At 45.1% G+C, this 17,943-nt stretch overlaps 1 protein-coding gene across 4 annotated transcripts in view; it reads left to right on the top strand.

Annotated features, from left to right (window-relative positions):
- ASTN2 (astrotactin 2) overlaps positions 1-8,127 on the top strand; it is an 874,248-nt gene extending 866,121 nt beyond the window's left edge. For all 4 annotated transcript variants that reach the window (XM_019454036.2, XM_019454034.2, XM_019454035.2 and 1 more), the window contains one exon: positions 7,303-8,127. In XM_019454036.2, the coding sequence (XP_019309581.2) occupies positions 7,303-7,540 (238 nt within the window). In that variant the 3' untranslated portion in view covers positions 7,541-8,127. The remainder of the gene's footprint in view (positions 1-7,302) is intronic.
- Positions 8,128-17,943: the final 9,816 nt, after the last annotated feature.

The following is a 17,943-nucleotide window of genomic DNA, read 5'->3' as shown; positions in this document are numbered from 1 at the left end:
TGGGTTGGTTGAGACTCTGTCATTCTTACCATCAGTTAAGGAATGAATTCTTGGGAAGGTCTTATGGTTTCTTGCGAGAGAATAAGGAGAAGACAAAACATAAATATTTTCACTCTTATAAATCACATTTCAAAGCTGATGTTGAAGATCTATATCAAGACAGCAGTATTGAGCTACTTGTTTTCTGTTTTGTGGGACTGGTCTGAGGCTAGATGCTGAAAGTAACCCCAGTGAACTACCGCAACACCATGAAACCATGGTTTCATTGCTCAAATTCATCACACCAGCTACAAAAATATATGTGTATATACGCAGGTTTTCAAAATGGAAAGACCTTATTGTATTTTGTTCTAAAAGTAATTCTTGCTCATTCTGTAGCATCTACATGATGTGGATGTATATAAAGTGGAAAGTGAGAATTTTGCACTCTGAATCCCATAATCCCAACCCAGAGATAAAGTCATTAGCAGTGTGCACATACCTTTCTAGATATGACTTGGATAAGAAAATGAATAGGGATGCTGATACAGGCTTAAGGATATACCTGTATCTACAACCAGAGCACAATTTTCACCAACTCTGCTATGTACAACAAATAGATACACCATGTTCTGCTGTCTCTTTATACTTAATAGGTCTTTTCTCTTGGATGCACATGTACTGTATTATCTGGGTAGGCCCTTTAGCCATGCAATTATTTGAATGTACTGTATGTTACTTGAGTCTTCTGTTAAATACCAACTAGGTTTCTTCCAAATGCTTTGCTGTTATAAACAACTCTGTATAAACATTTTGCCTACCTGGCCATATTATTTCCCTAGGTCCACATGGATGCTCAAATGCCATTCCATTCCTTTTCTCAATTCCTGCTGGAGAATTTGGGATTTTGAAAGCTGAGTCCTGAGAATTTCCTCAGTTCAAGTCAGTTCGCTCTTATTAATTCCTTCTACATTGTCCAAGAGGCAGGTGGAAGATACTAGTTGAGCACTATTATGGGCGAGGTCATTTACATCTCATTTCATCTCATAAACCGTCGATTCTGAAGATTAAGCAACAGGGAATCACTGGAATTAAGTAAATTGTTTAAGGTTACATAGCTAATAACTGCCAGAGGCCAAATTCAAAATAAACTCAAAATGCAAACTTCAAACCAGCGTCCTGTCCATTATAACACATTGCATCCCAAGATATGTACACAACTAAGGCAGAATATATTATATATCTCAACAGAGAAATAAAAAGCTTCAGCAGCAAAGGGTAAAAGATGACTTATGATAGCTGGGAAGTTCTGGAAGACTTCCTGAAGGTGAAATTTCAGCATGACTTTGAAGCAAGAACAGAACTTCAGCAAATGTGGTCCTCTTACGTCAGCAACTCTGTGCCTTGGCAGTTGTGTCACATCTATCGTGAAGTTCTCATCAGATGCCCACCAGATGGTATCTGTGAATCAACCCCTTGATTCTTGTCAGTAAAAACAAACAAGAACCACAAAAGTCTTCTCCACTTTTTACTACCATTAGAGTCTGCTATGGTCTGAATGTTGTATCCCCCCAAAATCCGTAGATTCAAAACCTAATGTCCAAGGTGATAGTATTAAGAGATGGGATCTTTGGGAGTTGATTAGGTCGTGAGGTTGGATCCCTTAGGAATGGGATTAGTACTCTTATAAAAAGAGGGACCAGAGAGATTCTTTGCCCCTTCACCATGTGGAGGCACAGCAAGAAAGTACCATCTGTGGACCAGGAAGCTAGCCCTCACTAGCTACCGCACAGCACATGTCCTCAGTGCCATGATCCTGGACTTCCCAGCCTTCAGAACTGTGAGGATTAAATCTCCATTGTTTATAAATGACACAGTCTGTGGTATTTTGTTATAGCAGCCCAAACAGACCAAGACAGACTCCTTTCTAAAACTTACTTGATTTGATCATCTCTAGTGAAGGAAAACCACTGGAGATATGGAAGGGTCCATTCTAGATTTCAAGGATTCTAGTTTTAAGTTTTTTATCATATTGAGTCAAAATTCACCTTCTGTTAATTTTGGAGCAATATCATTGATAACACTGGGGTGCCTTGCAACAGCTCTAGATGCTCTTCTCACACTCTGTTAGCCCTGGTCAAACCATATGACCAGCCCAAGCCTCACTTTTACCACCTAAAGACTGGGACTGAAGTATGAACTCTAAAATTGTGGTGAGGATTATATTTAATTTCAGGTTTTTTTTTCTTCCCACTAGTCTTCATTTATTAGAACAACATAACCATTTGCCTGAATTCTCCCTTCAGAGGACACATTCCATTCCTGCTTTCCACACTTCCTCATTAAGACTTGCTTTTGAGACAAGCTTCAGCATCATGATCTGGCTACAGTTTGCACATGTCCCTCTTACCAGAAGTGACTGGGGTTCTCCAGATGTGGCCTGACCAGGGCAACATGAATGAAGTCATTCTTTCTCTTAATCTGTGCTATCCACTTTTGGAGGTTGTGTCCCGTTTTTGTGCAACCACGTCATGCCCTCGACTCTCATTAAGCTTGAGGTCAGCTAACACAGAGACGTTTGAGCTCAACTAAAGGAGATAGGGAGGAGGGGGAGAGGCCAATAGGAACATTTCCCTACTGCCTCTTTTTCCCCCCTCCATTCCAGGGCCCCCTTAGAAATTAGGTCTGTATCCACTAACTGTGTCAACAGCTGATTGGGTAATGGTGCTGGGAATAGAATGGTCGGTCAAAGGTTCTATAGTTCCCGGAGAAGTGGCATTGGAACTCAGCCCCTGACTCCTCCACAAGCCATTCCTGTCTCAGCCTTGCCCGCTAATACAACCATAAATTAATGTGCACTGTCACTCCTTCACCTCTGGCTTCCTATCCCAGCAGGCCTGGGTCCCGTCTCCAATGAGGAAGATTTCATTTCCGGTATTTGAGAAAAGTGGTCATTCTGACCTACAATTCCCTCTCCAGGGAAAGCTTGGAGCATGCCTGGCCTTTGATTTATGGATCTCCATTGCCTACAAATTTATTACCCAGCTCTCTCACCTTTGGTCTCTCACTCCCCCTCCTCTTCTCCGGCCTTTGAGCACCTCCAACCCTTGTCTCCATGGTGTCCCCTTCTGAGTTCTCCTGTCTTTGTTGGCTAAATGCAAGCCAAAGTCTGAGGCAGTGTGTGCTGTGGACAAAGAGCAGGGGATAGTTAAGTGAACTGGCACCAGTTTAGTGCCTATTGAGTACAAATTTCTGTGCTGGATGCCTACAGCAGTCATTCATTTCAGCCTAACAACAGCCCTACAAAATAAGCATCTCTAATCCCATTTTACAAATGAGGAAACAGGCTTACAGAGAAGTGACTTACCCTAATGGTTTCTGAAGCCTATGTCCTTTCTACTACAGTATGCTACTTTGAACCGTGGCTAACATTTACTGAGAGTAATCAAATTACTCAGCTCATCTCATTCCCCCCAGAACACTGTTATTACTCTCATTTTACTGATGTGGTAACTAAGAGCACCATTGAAGAACTTCCTAATGATCCACATAGTTGTTAAGTTATAGAGCTAGGATTTGACTCTGAGACTCCAGGCCCAGATATTTAAATTCAGCTCTGTACAACCAAGAGCTCTAGTTCTTGTTCTGCCTTTGTTACTAACTTCAGGTGTTCCTTTAGACCGAGTATTTTCTCACTCCAAACCTCAGTTTCCCCATCCATTCAAAAGGAGCCTTGGTTCATTGGAGTTCCAGAATTCTCCCTGAGGAAATGGCTGGGCCTTTGGAGACAAAGCCTTTGGACATGTTGGAGGGATTCCCCTTTCCAACCTCATTTTGTATCCGTGGCTTGTTTTTGTGACTGTCTGAATCAGACAGTCACTCTCCATTGCCCCTAAGATATAACACTTCCCCAGGGCTTTGAAGAGTCTAGATGGTCTGAGATCTGAAAAACTGACTAGTCTCTTATCCATTCTTTGCACTAACCATTTCAAAGTTCTGGTTGTTCATGCTCTTGGTAATCTAACTTTGGATGGGCTCTTTCCTCTGCCTCCCCATCTACCTTAAAAACCTGTCTCATCATTGAAGTCCTAGTGTAGTTGTTAAATCCCTTGGGAAGATTTCTGAGCCCCCAAACTAATGATTAGGTATCCACTTTATTCCTATTTCTGTCTGTCTCCTGCCACTGACTTGCAAAGGTGCCCAAGGCTTATACCAGTATGGAAACAGTGATGATGAGGGGCAATGGTGGGGGTGGTACTTTCTACCCTGTATCGGGGACTTACAATGTGCCAAACACATTTCTAAGGGTTTTGTGTGTATTAACTTCTGTAATCCTCGCTATAACTTTATGAGGTTGGCAAATGTCCCTCCCTTGTTATAAATGAGGAAGCGGAAAGAGGACGCAGCTTTTTGAAAGCATAGAAAAAGCAAACCAGCACCCTTAAGTGTGATGATAGGAAACACTTGACTCCTGGATGTGTGCCCTACCTGGTTTCTTGCTGCCAGGCTTGTCCTTCCCCCAATTCGGTTCTCCTCAAGGCATCCAGGAACGTTTTTAAATAGTCCAGCTCTGAATCTGTTACTTGGCAGCTTGAAACCCTTTGATAACTCCCCTACTTGCCTTCCAGACTACCAATCTAGATAACACTTATTGAGGGCTTGTTATAGATTCATTAATGCTTTTTTTTTAATGAGTCTTTGTGGTAGATAACAAACATTATTCCCATTTCATGGATAAGGAAATGGAGTCACACCTGGTTAAACAATTCCCTCAATATCAGAGCTAGTAGGTGGCTGAGCCAGGATTTGAACCTGAGCAGTCAGGCTCTAGAGCCTGAATGGTGCACCATTACTTGGTACAACCAACTCCCTAGTTCCTGAGTTTTAATGGCTGGCTCCTGCCACTTCGCCAGTTTTCCCGCTGTGTCCCCACTTACCACATGGCATTCCAACTGTAAATCCTCAGAAATTCAACATAATCACTTATCTTTATGCCTTTCCCTATCCCTCCTGTTATGTCTTTGTCTTCTTTGACCCCTATTCATTTATGAGACTCAATACAAGTTGCCCTTCTACTAGGAAGCCTTCTTGGATATCCCCAATCCTACCTAGGCACCTTCCTCTGCTTCCTCCCGGCCCCCATGCCTCCTCCTATCATTCTCCTTTTTGTCATTGATATTGTCATTTGTCATCTGTTGGTCTTTCACACTGAATATAGAGCCCTCTCATAAAATAAATGCTCAGTAAATGAGCAGTCAATAGCATTATCTCCTTTAACTTCACAACAGTGTCATTTTTCAAGTGAAGAAATGGGTTTAGAGACGTTAAGTAAATTTCCCAAGGACACAGAGCTTTTAAGGAACAGAGCAAGGACTCAAACCAGGAGAAGAGAGAAACGTACTCCTCAAGCTCTTCTTTGGCCTGCCAGGGGAGAGAGAGGTCTGTGGGCAGAGTGGCAACTCGAGTGTGATTATGAAGCTATGAATTCTTGGCACCTCAGGAAATATTCCACCCAAGTGGTGAACTATACAAAGAGGACTTTTTGAAAGGTACCTCATAAATCGTGCCCACAAAACATACACACGTAAGCCCGGCCCTTTTCCAGTCGCCATGCAGGTGCCTGACACAGTCTCCCACTTGTAGGGTATGTTGTCGTAAAATGCCCTCCCTCCTGGGGTCTCAGAGGGGCATGGAGAGGACAGCATGAGAGAGCTGTTCACTCACCCCTTGGGTATCTTGAAGATGGTGGAACCTAGAGAAAACTGGATTCTACATGGAGATGGACACCTTGACAGTGACACTAGTCTATGGTGGGATCCGGGAAGAGGATGCCCCTTTTCCTCTCTCAGCCTCAGTTTTCACATCTTCAATGACAGTAGGTGAGACCAGGTCACTGGTTCCCAGTTGGGGTGATTCCTCCTGCCCCCACCTCCAAGAGGAGAATTTACAATGTCTATAGACAATTTCATTGCTAGGACTGGGGCAAAGGAGTACTATTGGTACTTAACGGGCAGAGGCCCAGAGATGCTGCAAAACTTCCTACCAGACAGCCTCTACAACAGCAAATTATCTGGTTCAAATGTCAATAGTGCCATCATTGAGAGACCCAAGGATCTCAGAGATCCTCTCTAGCTTTAATCTTCTATGCAGCCATCAGACCTCCTCAATGATCCTCTTTCTGGTGCTGGATAAAGGACTCCAGATAAATTACTCATGATGATCACCACAGGACAGGGTGATTCTTGTTTAGACTAGTGTTCAGTATGACCCTGATCCCAAGATACTATCATAACAATTCTTGGTAATCGTAGGTATCATTTATTGGGAGCTTATTCTATGTCAGGCTTTGGTCCTTTCTCATGGTAAATCTTAACCACGAACTTGTGAAACTAAGACCATCCTCACTGTTTTAGAAATGACAAAAACAAGATCTAGAGAAATCTGATTTGGGAACTTAGCTATTAAGGCTTTGATGAAAGATCTCCAAGTTTCCTGCCTGTAAGAGTAGGGTATGAGAGGGGCACCTGGGTGGCTCAGTCAGTTAAGCATCTGACTTGATCTCGGCTCAGGTCATGATCTCATGGTTCATGAGTTCGAGCCCTGTGTCAGGCTCTGTGCCAGCACAGAGCCTGCTTATGATTCTCTCTCCCTCTCTCTCTCTGCATGCTCTCTTTCTCTTTCAAAAAGAAAAAAAAAAAAAAAAGAATAGAGTATCAGAGAATAGAGAAACACAAAAGCAGAAGTTAGAGAGGGGCTTCATGGGTATCAGGCCTAGATTCGAATGCCCAGCCCCAACGGTCAACTTGATGTTTGACCTTGGTCATGCAATGTCATTTCTCTGAGCTGTGGGCTCTACTCCCATTCTGTGTGAGTGGAAAGAACAGTATGTTCAGGGCTGTTGTGAAGATTAAATAAAACTGTTAAATGTATGCAAAGCACTTACTCTGTGCCTAGCATGGCTAGTGTCAATAAATTTTAGTTGTGATTGTGGTTTCTGTGTATGATTATTATAATAATTTCTCCTTGGTCAGAGCCCTAAGGCTGGTAACTTCATAACTCCTGGGACTCTCTTTTCTTGGAAATGAAAATGCTGGATCAAAGGTTCTATGTCACTTTCATTCTTTACACATTGCACAGTTGAAGAGGACAGATTCTGAGGTGATTTTCAAATGGGTGTTTGAAATATCACACTCAGGCCAGGAATGGTTAGGAGGTTGTTGGGACAGGAAGTCCTCATTTCTCTTGTCGACCTTTATTCACTGTCAAAGGCTTAAGCTTTGATCTGGGCTTCATTCTTCATCGCTGTCTCGTCCTGCCTTTCAGGAAGGCCCACCTGATCCTGCGGCGACTGGAGAGGGTGAGCGGTCACTGCTCCAGCCTCCTGCGAAGCGCCTACATCCAGAGCCGCGTGGACACCGTGCCCTACCTTTTCTGCCGCAGCGAGGAGGTCCGGCCTGCGGGTATGGTGTGGTACAGCATCCTCAAGGACACCAAAATCACATGCGAGGAGAAGATGGTGTCCATGGCCCGAAACACGTATGGGGAGTCCAAGGGCCGGTGAGGGAGGGTACTGCCCTCCATGAGCACAGAGACTCTCCATGGGAGGGGGAGCCCTACTCTCATGGATCCTGGGGCCTGGGGGGGGGCTGGGGGACAGCTGAGGATGGGCCTGGCAGATGAGGCTTGCCAGCGAGGCCAAAGCAAACTCTTTCTCTTGTGGATAGCCGACAGAGAACTTTGTAACTGCTGGAATTATCCGTTTTTTTTTCTCTTTTATTTTTTCTAAGATATTATTTGACTATCCAAGTCTCTCCTTTTTAAACATTTTCTTATGGATGGCGGTCAGTCCCGGGGGAGGGGCTTTCAGGTGGAGACCAAGCGGCCTTTGCTCTTCTTCCTTCCTCCTGCCACACTCAGCTTCCTTCCCACAGTGGGCCCTGGAGGAGACCCATGGAGAGACAATCTGACCTCTTCAGCATCAGGAAGGAGGCCCCGAGGATTGTTGCAGTGAGGAAGCTTGGGTCTTTATGGCTTTTCATTTTCCAGACACTACTGGGTTTGCAGGATCCCTGCCTCTTCCTGCTGCCTGTGGGCCTGGACAGAGTCCCTGCAGCACTTTCCATGGATTAAAAATTCTTATTGTCTCTCTTTCTGCTTGGGTAGTGTTTCTTGCCCCTGGGGGACCTCTGTGTATTCACTCAACAGATATCTATTGATTACCTACTATATGCCAGGCACTGGGCGTGCAACGGAAGAGTGAGAAGCTCCCTGCTCTCGGACCGTACAGTCCCTTGGAGATTATAGAGAGGTGGGTCAGTGAATTCAGGCTGCAGTAGGGTGTTCTTAACTCATTGCTGGGTCCTGAGACAAACTAGTGCTTCAAGGAAGTGCTTCCTTGAAAAAGTGATGCCTAAAGCCCAAAGGACAGGAGGGGTAAACCAAAGAGAGTGGGGAGGAATGAGATGGGCCACCAGGAACATTGAAAACCCAGAGATAAGAGAAAACAGAACACATTCCGGGGCTGAAAGCACTTCCCATGAGAATAAAGATCCAAATAGCCAGAGGGCAAGCTGGGGCTAGGCAGAGTGTTGGAAGCTTTGGGCACAAAGTTGGACCATATTTGAAGTAACTGAGAGGTACCAAAGAATGTTAACAAAGTGAAATACCAAGCTTGCTCTTTAAGAAAAACTGTTTTGGCCACAGAAGTGGAAATGGGGCCAGAGAGAAGGCCCCAAAGAGGGTGGCTATTGTTATTTTCCAGGCAAGAAGCAATGGCAGTTCGCATCTTGAGGTCATGGGGAGGCATTCTGCCATTGTTTTATTTATTTATTTATTTATTTATTTATTTATTTATTTATTTATTATTTTTAAGTTAATTTTGAGATAGAGCTCACTAGTGGGAGAGAGGCAGAGAGAGACGGTCCCACGCAGGCTCCCTATTGCCAGTGTAGAACCCAACGTGGGGCTTGAGTTCGCAAACCATGAGATCACGACCTGAGCCGAAGTTGGACGCTTAACGATCTGAGCCACCCAGGCACCCCATTTTTTTAAGTGTTTGTTTATTTTTGAGAGAGAGAGAGACAGGGCACAAGTGGGAGAGGGGCCAAGAGAGAGGGAGACACAGAATCCAAAGCAGGCTCCAGGCTCTGAGCTGTCAGCACAGAGCCCAACATGGGGCTCAAACCCAAGAAGTGCGAGATCCTAACCAAAGCCTGAGTCAGGGGATACTTAATTAACCAACTGAGCCACCCAGGCACCTCTGGAGTCTCCTTTTAAAAAGCAAATGAACTGCTTCCAGTGTGTTACCTGGGAGGGTAGAGTACAAAGAGGCCTTATAGAGTCTTAACTTTCTGGTAAAAGCTCACAGGAGCTAGCTCTGCAGAAGAAGTAAGCATGTGGTCAGGTATCTCATTATGCAAGGATGACACCTGTTCAAGAGAGGAGAGTAAGGCACTGTGGGAATTCAGAGAGGTGTAAAATGTAAGTAGTTGAAAATGTGCCTACTTCTCAGTTTTGATGAGTGCCTATGAGGTCAACAGTCCCCTTCCTGAAAACCTACATACTGAGTCCCCCGCAGCCACTCCGCCCCAACTCTACTACACATGGGGAAACAAAGCACAGAGAGATTCTTCCAGACAACTCAGTGCCTAGAGGTCTGCTCAAATTCTAGCAATCTAAGCTCAAGGATACTCTTTCAAGAAGTTTCATTATTACTGGATTTATGTTTCTGCAAGTATTTGGTGGAGTTTAGATGAATAAATTTCTCCTGCAGTGTTGCCGACTCCTCCTCCTAGGCATAATATTTTCAGAGAAGAACCAACATGTTAAAAAAAAAAAAAAGTAGAAGAAAAGAAAAGTCATAGTTGCATTCATTGAACACTTGCCTGCCTTTGTCTGTGGCCTTATCTTAGTTTTGGTGTAATAGGATACTGGTATAAACAACACCGATTTGTTTCTCATAGTTCTGGCACTGGGAAGTCCAAGATCAAGGTGCTGGCAGATTCAGTGTCTGGTGAGAATCTCCTGGTTCATAAACAGCTATCTTTTTGCTGTGTCCTCACAGACCAGATGGGAAGAGGGAGCTCCCTGGGGTCTCTTTCATAAAAGCACTAATCCTATTCAAGAGGCTCCACCCTCAAGACCTAATCACCTCCCAGAGGCCCCATCTCCTTATACCATCACCCTGGGGATTAGGTTTCAACATAGGAATTTCAGGAGGACACAAATATTCAGTGTATAACATTGCCACATGCCAAACCCTGTTCTAAATTCCTCTCGTGTATGCCCTTTCCTAAACCCTAGGTCCCCGGCCTTTGCTGAGTCACCCCATTATCATAGCTTTCCATTGTCTTGACCCAACCCAAAGGAAAAATTAGCCCAACAGTTGCAGAAACTCCCCAGTGTGCTGAGACCATGGTGTGAGCCTAATTAAGTTGAATCTATCTCTGTCGCCATTCACTAGCTATTGCCTTGGGTAAGTAATTTGCCGTCAGAATCTCTGTTTCTTCATCAACAAAATGGGGTTAGTAATAGTCCCACCTTGTGAGGTTATTATGAGGCTTGACCAAGAAAGTAACTGTAATGTATTCAGTACAATGTATAGTAGGGTCATTTCTTCTTTTATTAGATTATATGCACAACTCTTTGAATCTTGGAGAGAGAAGTAGGAAGCTTTGTTTGGGAGAGGCCTAAGGAATTCTGATTAAGAGAAGGAATTTTAAAAAAGAGAGAGAAGGGATTAATGATTAGCAGTCCTGTGCGATGTGTGAACTGTAAAGAGTATCAAAAGTTTAACTCAGGGTAAAGCAGCTGTGATGGCAGAACCCAACACAGTGCAAAAGCTGCAAAGAGAGGTGTGTGGCTTCTCTGAGGCCTTCACAGACAGCTGTGGCCTCTGGATAGCTGCCTGGTTGGCCGGAGTTGGCTGACCCCTGAGTGTGCCATCACATATGTGTGATGCCACCACAATATGTGCTATCAGCCTGTCCCCAGCTCATTCTGCTGCTCATGCCCTCTCTAGTTTTAAACCCCTTTTCCTGGCACTGTGGAGCCTTGCTGCTCCTCGCAGCCCCCATCAGGCTCTCCGGAGGGGGATTCCAGAAGCTTGGAGAGACAGGTGTGTGTCTGTGTGTTGCCATGGTGGGAAAGTTAGTTGGACCAATGTCTGTTAAGATGTTTCATTAGGGAAAAAAAAAAGGAAAAGAAAAGAAAATTTCTTGAAGTGCACCTGAGGCTGTTGGGTTCAGTGCCCTGGCCTCCACACAGCCAGATGATTCATGTGCTGCCATGGAAAATGCCCAGGGAGCTCACCTCCCACTGTGCTGGCAATGTGGGACTTTTCATATGGTGTCCTCCATTGAATAAAGAAGGTGTGTATCAGAGGTGCACAGGGAATCACCCCTAGATGACTTTATCCTCCTGTATGGTTGAGGAATTACTTCCCTAGGCAGGCTTCATGACAAAGAGGAGGGGACTGCATAGACAAACACTGGTAACTACTATTTCGAGAGTGCTCATCACATCAGTGACTACACACTTATCTCACTTAACCACATGCAAAATAACCATGTTACTGCCATTTTCCAGTTAAAGAAATTGAGGTTTAAACCACTTGAATAACCTGTTCCAAATTCTGTAGTTAGTTATGATCTTGAGATATTGACATCTAAACTTGGACAGACTAAGTAATTCAAACCAGTGATAACTGTGCTTCCTACAACAAATGGATGGTGCCCCTCTTCCCCATCCTAAGTCAAAAGCTAAATCCCTCTACCTTCCAGCCAATGCCTGAGGACTGATTTCCAGGTTTAGAGTGCTGCGATGAACACGACCCAAAGTCTGCCTTTAAGAAACTCTTGGAACTTAGCTAACTAAAGGTAGTGTGATAAAATCAGACACTTTGGAGTCAAGCCAATCTGGGTTTAAATATTGGTGGTACAATTTACAGCGAGGAGGGGTTGGTCCTTGAGAGAAATTTATAAGTCACACTCAACAGGTCTTGCTAATTAAGAGGCTGAAGTTAGCTGACATTAACCTCTCTAAGCCTCACTTTCTTCATCTATGAAGGGGATAAATACATTGCCTCAAAGAACTGTTGGGAAGATTATATTAGCTAATGTATGTAAAGCCATTAGGTGCTTGAAAACAAAAACTCTCCGTAAATAGTTATTACAGCAGCTTATGTAGGTGAGAAAAGGATAGACAAGATTAACTCTGCCAAGGAAGGGCAGGAATCAGGAGAGCCTTCACAGTCAAAGGATGTGTGAGAGTTCAGTGAGGAGAGCAGTAGAGGAATAGCCCTATGGAGAGAGAGACCAACATATCTATGAAAGAGTACGCCATATTTGAGACACGGCGAGAAACTGCTATGGACTGAAAGATGGGGGCTGTTTGGAGAGGTTGGCAGAGCTGAACACTTTGGCCATTGGAAGGCCCTGGATTGAAAGCAGGGTGTGACATAGGCAGACAAGCATTTTGGAAAAACCCCTCTGGCTGCAAAGTAGGAAAGTAGAGAGAAGGGAAGGAGCCAAAGGCACAGAGACTAGGTAAGGTCGGGTAGAGTAAAATAGGTTGGGATGGGCTGGGGTAGGAGAATAGATAAATGTTTAGAGGAAGATGAGGTTGCCTGAGCTGGGGTCGTTGCGATAGTGAGGCTGGATCTGGGCAGTATTAAGGAACTTGACTCAGCAGGACTTGCTAACTAAGAGGTCTGGGACCTTGGGTCTTCCCAGTCCCCTCTGGTGTCGAGTATTAGAGCAGGAAGAACATGGAGCCTGAAGTGGGTGATAAATCCACTTGGGCTCAATGGACAGCGCATGGATGAGGCATAATTTGTATCATGCAGATACAGTAAGCAGAATTTAAGAAAAAAAGAATACCATTTAGCTTTAGGTGGAAACCATGCATGGACCTATGTGTAACTGCATGAATGTGCTATGACTTCCAAATGCAAGTATGTGAACCATAGTGAGGGGCTGTGTAAAGCCAGTGTAGATGTTTTGGGAAAAGTTTGTAAACTTAAGAGTGCTAGGTTCTTCCTCTTCATCATCTTCTCCTTCCCTCTCCTCCTCTTCCCTTTCTCCTCCTCCTCCTCCTCCCCCTTTTTCTCAGTTCCAGTCTAACCTTTATGGAAGAGTGGTTGGGTGGCCTTTAGCAAGCCATTCACCCTCTGTGGGCCTCAGGTTCTCCATATGCCCCCACCACACTGGGGAAGATGTGCCATGGGCATGAGGGATTATATTAGATAATAACTTATGTACAAAGAACACTTTTGCTTCTCTGTCCTTTTTACCTTCACTGCCTTCTGTTGAGGTTCACGATGGGACAATGGATGGCTCCATTTGGCCAGTCTAGAGAAGGTTAAGGTCCCAAAAAGTCTGGAGCAGAGTCTGGATCCCCATCCAACTCTCCTGGCCTAGAGACAACTGAGATCCCTCTCATGGTCATACAAGACACTATTGGTTAAGGGCCCAACAACCTTGGGCGAATGACAACCTCTGCATGCCTTGGTGTCCTCCTCTGCCAATTAGGGGAAATAATAGCAGCCCTCATAAGATTTTAGTAAGGATGGGTCGACATATGTCAGATACCTAGAATAGTACCCACGGTGTAACAAGTACTATATAAGTGTTAGTTGTCGCTGTCATTCTTGTACTCAGCACCATACTTTATTGGCAGCCACACTGAAAAATCTCAAAAAATTTCCTCTCACACCTTTTCTCTCAGCCTTTGCATGTGCTATTTTGTTTTCTGGTAATGCCCTTCCAGTTAAAATGTCTTTCACTGCCTCCCTAAGACCTTTTGCCTCTCCCAGAAGGAGTTGGTCTGATGGTGAAGACTTCCCCACCTCCATTCCAGCATTTTCCTCACTCAGTGTTACTGTGCCCCATAAGACTATGAGCAACACAAGAGTGTGGTCTGGGTAGGATTTTGTTTGTACCCTGCTGTCTTGCACTGGACTTAGCTCATGAATAGCATCCAGCAAGATTGACCTTGATGCCTGGAATGAGGGAGCCCTGAGGGAGGATCCTAGGAAGCATATGAAATACCCAGAATCCCTTGAGAGCAGTGACCCTTCCAATTCGCAATCAATGCAGCATATGAGGGTTTGGAAAGAGGGCAGCTGCCAAACAGAACCCACAGTTCTGTGGGAGTGAGCTTTTTAATAATTGTCCTCTGCCCATCAAACTGCAAGACCCTGAAAGGCACTCACTGTCTGTCTCCCTTTGGCAACTTCGCTACATGTGTTTGTACATGCTATAGATGCTCTGTTTTCCTATTTTACAGGAGTTGGCAGCAGGGGCATTCAAGGGGCCATAGTTGTGCTCTGTTGGTGGGGTTATGGGGGGAGAGAAAGAAGAAAAAAGAAAAGGAAGGAAGGGAAAGAGGAAGGGCGGGGGTGGGGGAGGAACAAAGGAGATCAAGGAAGGAAAAGAGAAAAGAAAAGGAAAAAAGACAAGGGGGCACGGGGGGGGGGGGGGAGGTTGTGAGTTCACGTAGCAGCAAATGCCCCAGATAGGAAGCTAAGAACTCATATCCTGCACCCAGCTCTGACACTAACAGGCCATGGGAACCTTAGGCCGGGCTCTCCTCAGTCTTACCCTCAGGGTCTTTTCAAAAACAGATTGGTGGCACTAGGACTTCTTAGAAAAATCCTTCAGCTCTAAACTCTAATATTCCAGGATTCTCAAGCCCTCAGGGCCCACAACTGGAAATGGAGGGAGTAAAGAAACAGTCCTCTATGTTGTGTATGTTGATGTTGACCCAGAAGACTCTCAGAGGAGACGTATTGCCTATGTTAGGGAAGCTGTTCTAAACATATCTCCCCCAAATGCAGGTTAGGGGCTCCTCCTTTTGTTTCTTACAATCCCCATACATCTGTGATGCTTCTACCTAGCCAGGAGTTCTAATCATCCCTTCAGGTTTCTGTTTTCCCTTAAGATGTCACCTCCTTGGTATGGCCATGTTTTATGTCTCTCATGCCCAGGTCAGGCTGAAGCATATGTTGGGTGCTCAGCAAATGTGTGCTGATTTGAGTTTTCTAGGACAGGATTCATGAAGTCTGTCGTGGACAGGCTTTGTACTTTGTAGATGAAGAAACTGAGGCTGGGTTTGTGTTGACACAGGGTATCCATGCCAGAGCAGGACTTTGGGCATCTCTCTTCTGACACCCAGAGAAATCCCCTCCGGGCTATGCCAAGCGGTCCATTCATAGGGTGGTTGAGGAACCCTGGGGGACCGAGGGGGCCATCTGTGAAGGAACTGGGGAAGACTGTTCAAATGTAAGACCTCGGTATTCTGCCCTTGGTCAGAGAGGCTCCTTTCTTGGAGATTCAGATTAGAATGGCCAGTTATAATAACAATAAGAGGAATACTTACCATTTGTTGTGCATTTTCCTTGGCCAGGGTCTATGCCAAGTGGGGTTATTTGTAGTATCTCACTTAGGTGTCACTCATATCCCATAATCCAGCTGTTGGCATCGCCACTTCACAGAACACGTCCTGTGGCACAGGGAGGGCAGGTGACGCTCCCGGAGTGGTGCCATCAGTAAGGGGCTGGGATGGAGTTCTAATTTAAGACGTGGTGACTCTGCAGCTCTGTTCTCATAATCACTCCAGCCCATTTCTGATTCTTTTTGTAATGTTTATTTATTTTTGAGAGAAGGAGAGTGTGAGTAGGGGTGGGGCAGAGAGAGGGGGGCAGAAGATCCAAAGCAGGCTCTGCGTTGACAGCAGAGAGCCGGGATCTGGGGCTCGAATTCACCAACTGTGAGATCATGACCTGAGCCAAAGTCAGACGCTTAACCGAATGAGGTCCCCAGGCACCCCTACCCACTCCAGAGCATTTCTAAAATCCCCCCATTTTAGAAATGAGAAGACTGAGGGCCAGGAAGGAAAAAGTACCTATCCATAGTTATTCAGCTGGCAGAACCAAGAGTGGAATATTCCCTGATTTTTATCTCTGGTGCTTTCCTGACCCCTTGGCAGCCCCCAAGCCCATCCCCTTTCCAGACGTCTGCGCAGGTAGGGAGGGGCAGGGAAGAAAGCCTTAACCTCTGCTCAAGAAGCAAGGCCAGTGCCAAGTCTGGCCAGCTTCCCCAGGAGGTTTTTGTAGTACAAATACCAGCATGGTTGCAGTTCACTAGGTTTTACGATCAGAGATGACGTAGTTTCTTCACTCACTTGTAGGCAAGCTATTCTATTCCACAGTCCATGAACAGCCTTCTCGGGGCAGAGTGAGAGGCATGTGTGTAAGAGGGGCTGTTTACAGGAATCAGCAAGGCTGGCCTTGCCCTATCAGAATGTAAAAACATGACTGATTGGCTGTGTGGCTTATAGGCAAATTTCTTCCCCTCTTTGGATCTTGATCTCCCATGCAATATAATTTGGAGAATGGGATGGAAACCCATGGAGAAATGTGAATGACCTGGGAGCTTGGGGGGAAGTACAGATTTCTGGCCCCGCTTGTTGAGACTCCAGTTGAATAAGTATTAGGAGAGACCTGGGAATCTACATGTTTCCTAGGGACTTTGATGTTTGCCTTGTTTAAGAACGACACACCTAGATGATTTCCAAGAACATTTCCAATTAGAGAAGAGAGAGGTTGTGAGTTTACATGGAGAATACACTGAGATTCAATCTCATCTTCAGATATTGTCATAGTAAACATGCAGCTAGAGGCAGGGACTCCTTTTTGGGGTTCAAGAATGCAAGGTGGAGACAAAGGATTTCCCAGCGGGGGCAGATTTGTCTCCATATAAAGGGCTGGTTTTTAAAGGGCTCTTTTTTGTATGTGAAGCGGTGAGCTTTCCATCACTAAAGAGGTGCAAGCTGACAGGCAACCAAGTTGAGGTTCAGATCCATGTGGCAAGGAACAAAATAGCTACAGAAAGACCTGTTAAGGGATAGATTGATTCTGAGGAATGAATATTGGCCTTTGGAGTCCGACAAACTTGGGTTTAAATTTCAGCTTCCCCAAACATGGGAACTTTACAGACCTGGAATCCGTTCTGGATTCTGCTTCACTGGGACGTTCATTGTAGGGAAAGCATTATCAATAAGTAAGAAAGGGGCTAGCATATTATCAATATATAAGAAAGCAGGTGCTCAAGAAAGGCTTGTGTTTTTAGTTTTCACTGGATCATTCCTTTTAGCATCACAATTAGTTCCAAGGAAACCGAACTTTCGGGAGGAAGCTTCTCACCCAGCCATGTGTTCCATTACATAAGACACTGGGGCCTGTGTTACAAACAAAATCAACAAAGAAAAACAGAGCAAAGGATGAATATTGGGCAGCAGAGGTTTCTGAGGTTGTCTGGGGGATGGGGCATGCATGGGCCACAGATGAGAATTCTCCACCCTTCCTTTTAAGTCTTCCAGTGAAACTTGCAGTTGGGGATGGGCCAAGCTCAGAGCCCTCTCAGAACATCTGCAGTTGGGATACTGGTATTTGGACTTGTTTAATCTATTTGTCCCGGTATCAGTGGGGTACATAATAGTCACAGAACATGCTGCAGCCCCTGACACTGGGCAAGAACAACACACTACTTCTAAGCAGCAGTAACACAGGTAGGGGTGACACCAGACTCCGTAGCTTCCTTCATTGTCCCAACCACTCCCCAGTGCAATCTCGAGTTTAAGCATCACCATACTGTGCCCCTGCTCATACCTGGTTGTTTTTTGATCTCATGCCTTATACCCAAGTAATGCCAAGCTACTTGAAATTCCCTGCCCATTCCTTATTTTTCTAGACCTCCATAACTTTGCTCACCCAGCTTCCATGATCATGCACACTTTTGCCACCCTTTTTCTTCTGCCTATCGCTGTTTGGTGGTTGCAATGTCTTTTTTGGCTGCTCAGCAGCAGTGTAGTTACTCCTCAGCAACACCCTAAATGTTTTGCAGGGAGAAGGGGGGCAAACCACCTCTGCCCCACTGGGTATGGCCTTGGTGGAGCTTAAATCAG

The sequence above is a fragment of the Panthera pardus genome, unplaced genomic scaffold, assembly GCF_024362965.1.
Source record: "Panthera pardus isolate Hobbes unplaced genomic scaffold, ASM2436296v1 HiC_scaffold_20, whole genome shotgun sequence".
Taxonomy (NCBI): Eukaryota; Metazoa; Chordata; class Mammalia; order Carnivora; family Felidae; genus Panthera; species Panthera pardus.
Note: the sequence above shows the minus strand (reverse complement) of the source record. Positions and strands in the feature narration are given on the sequence as shown.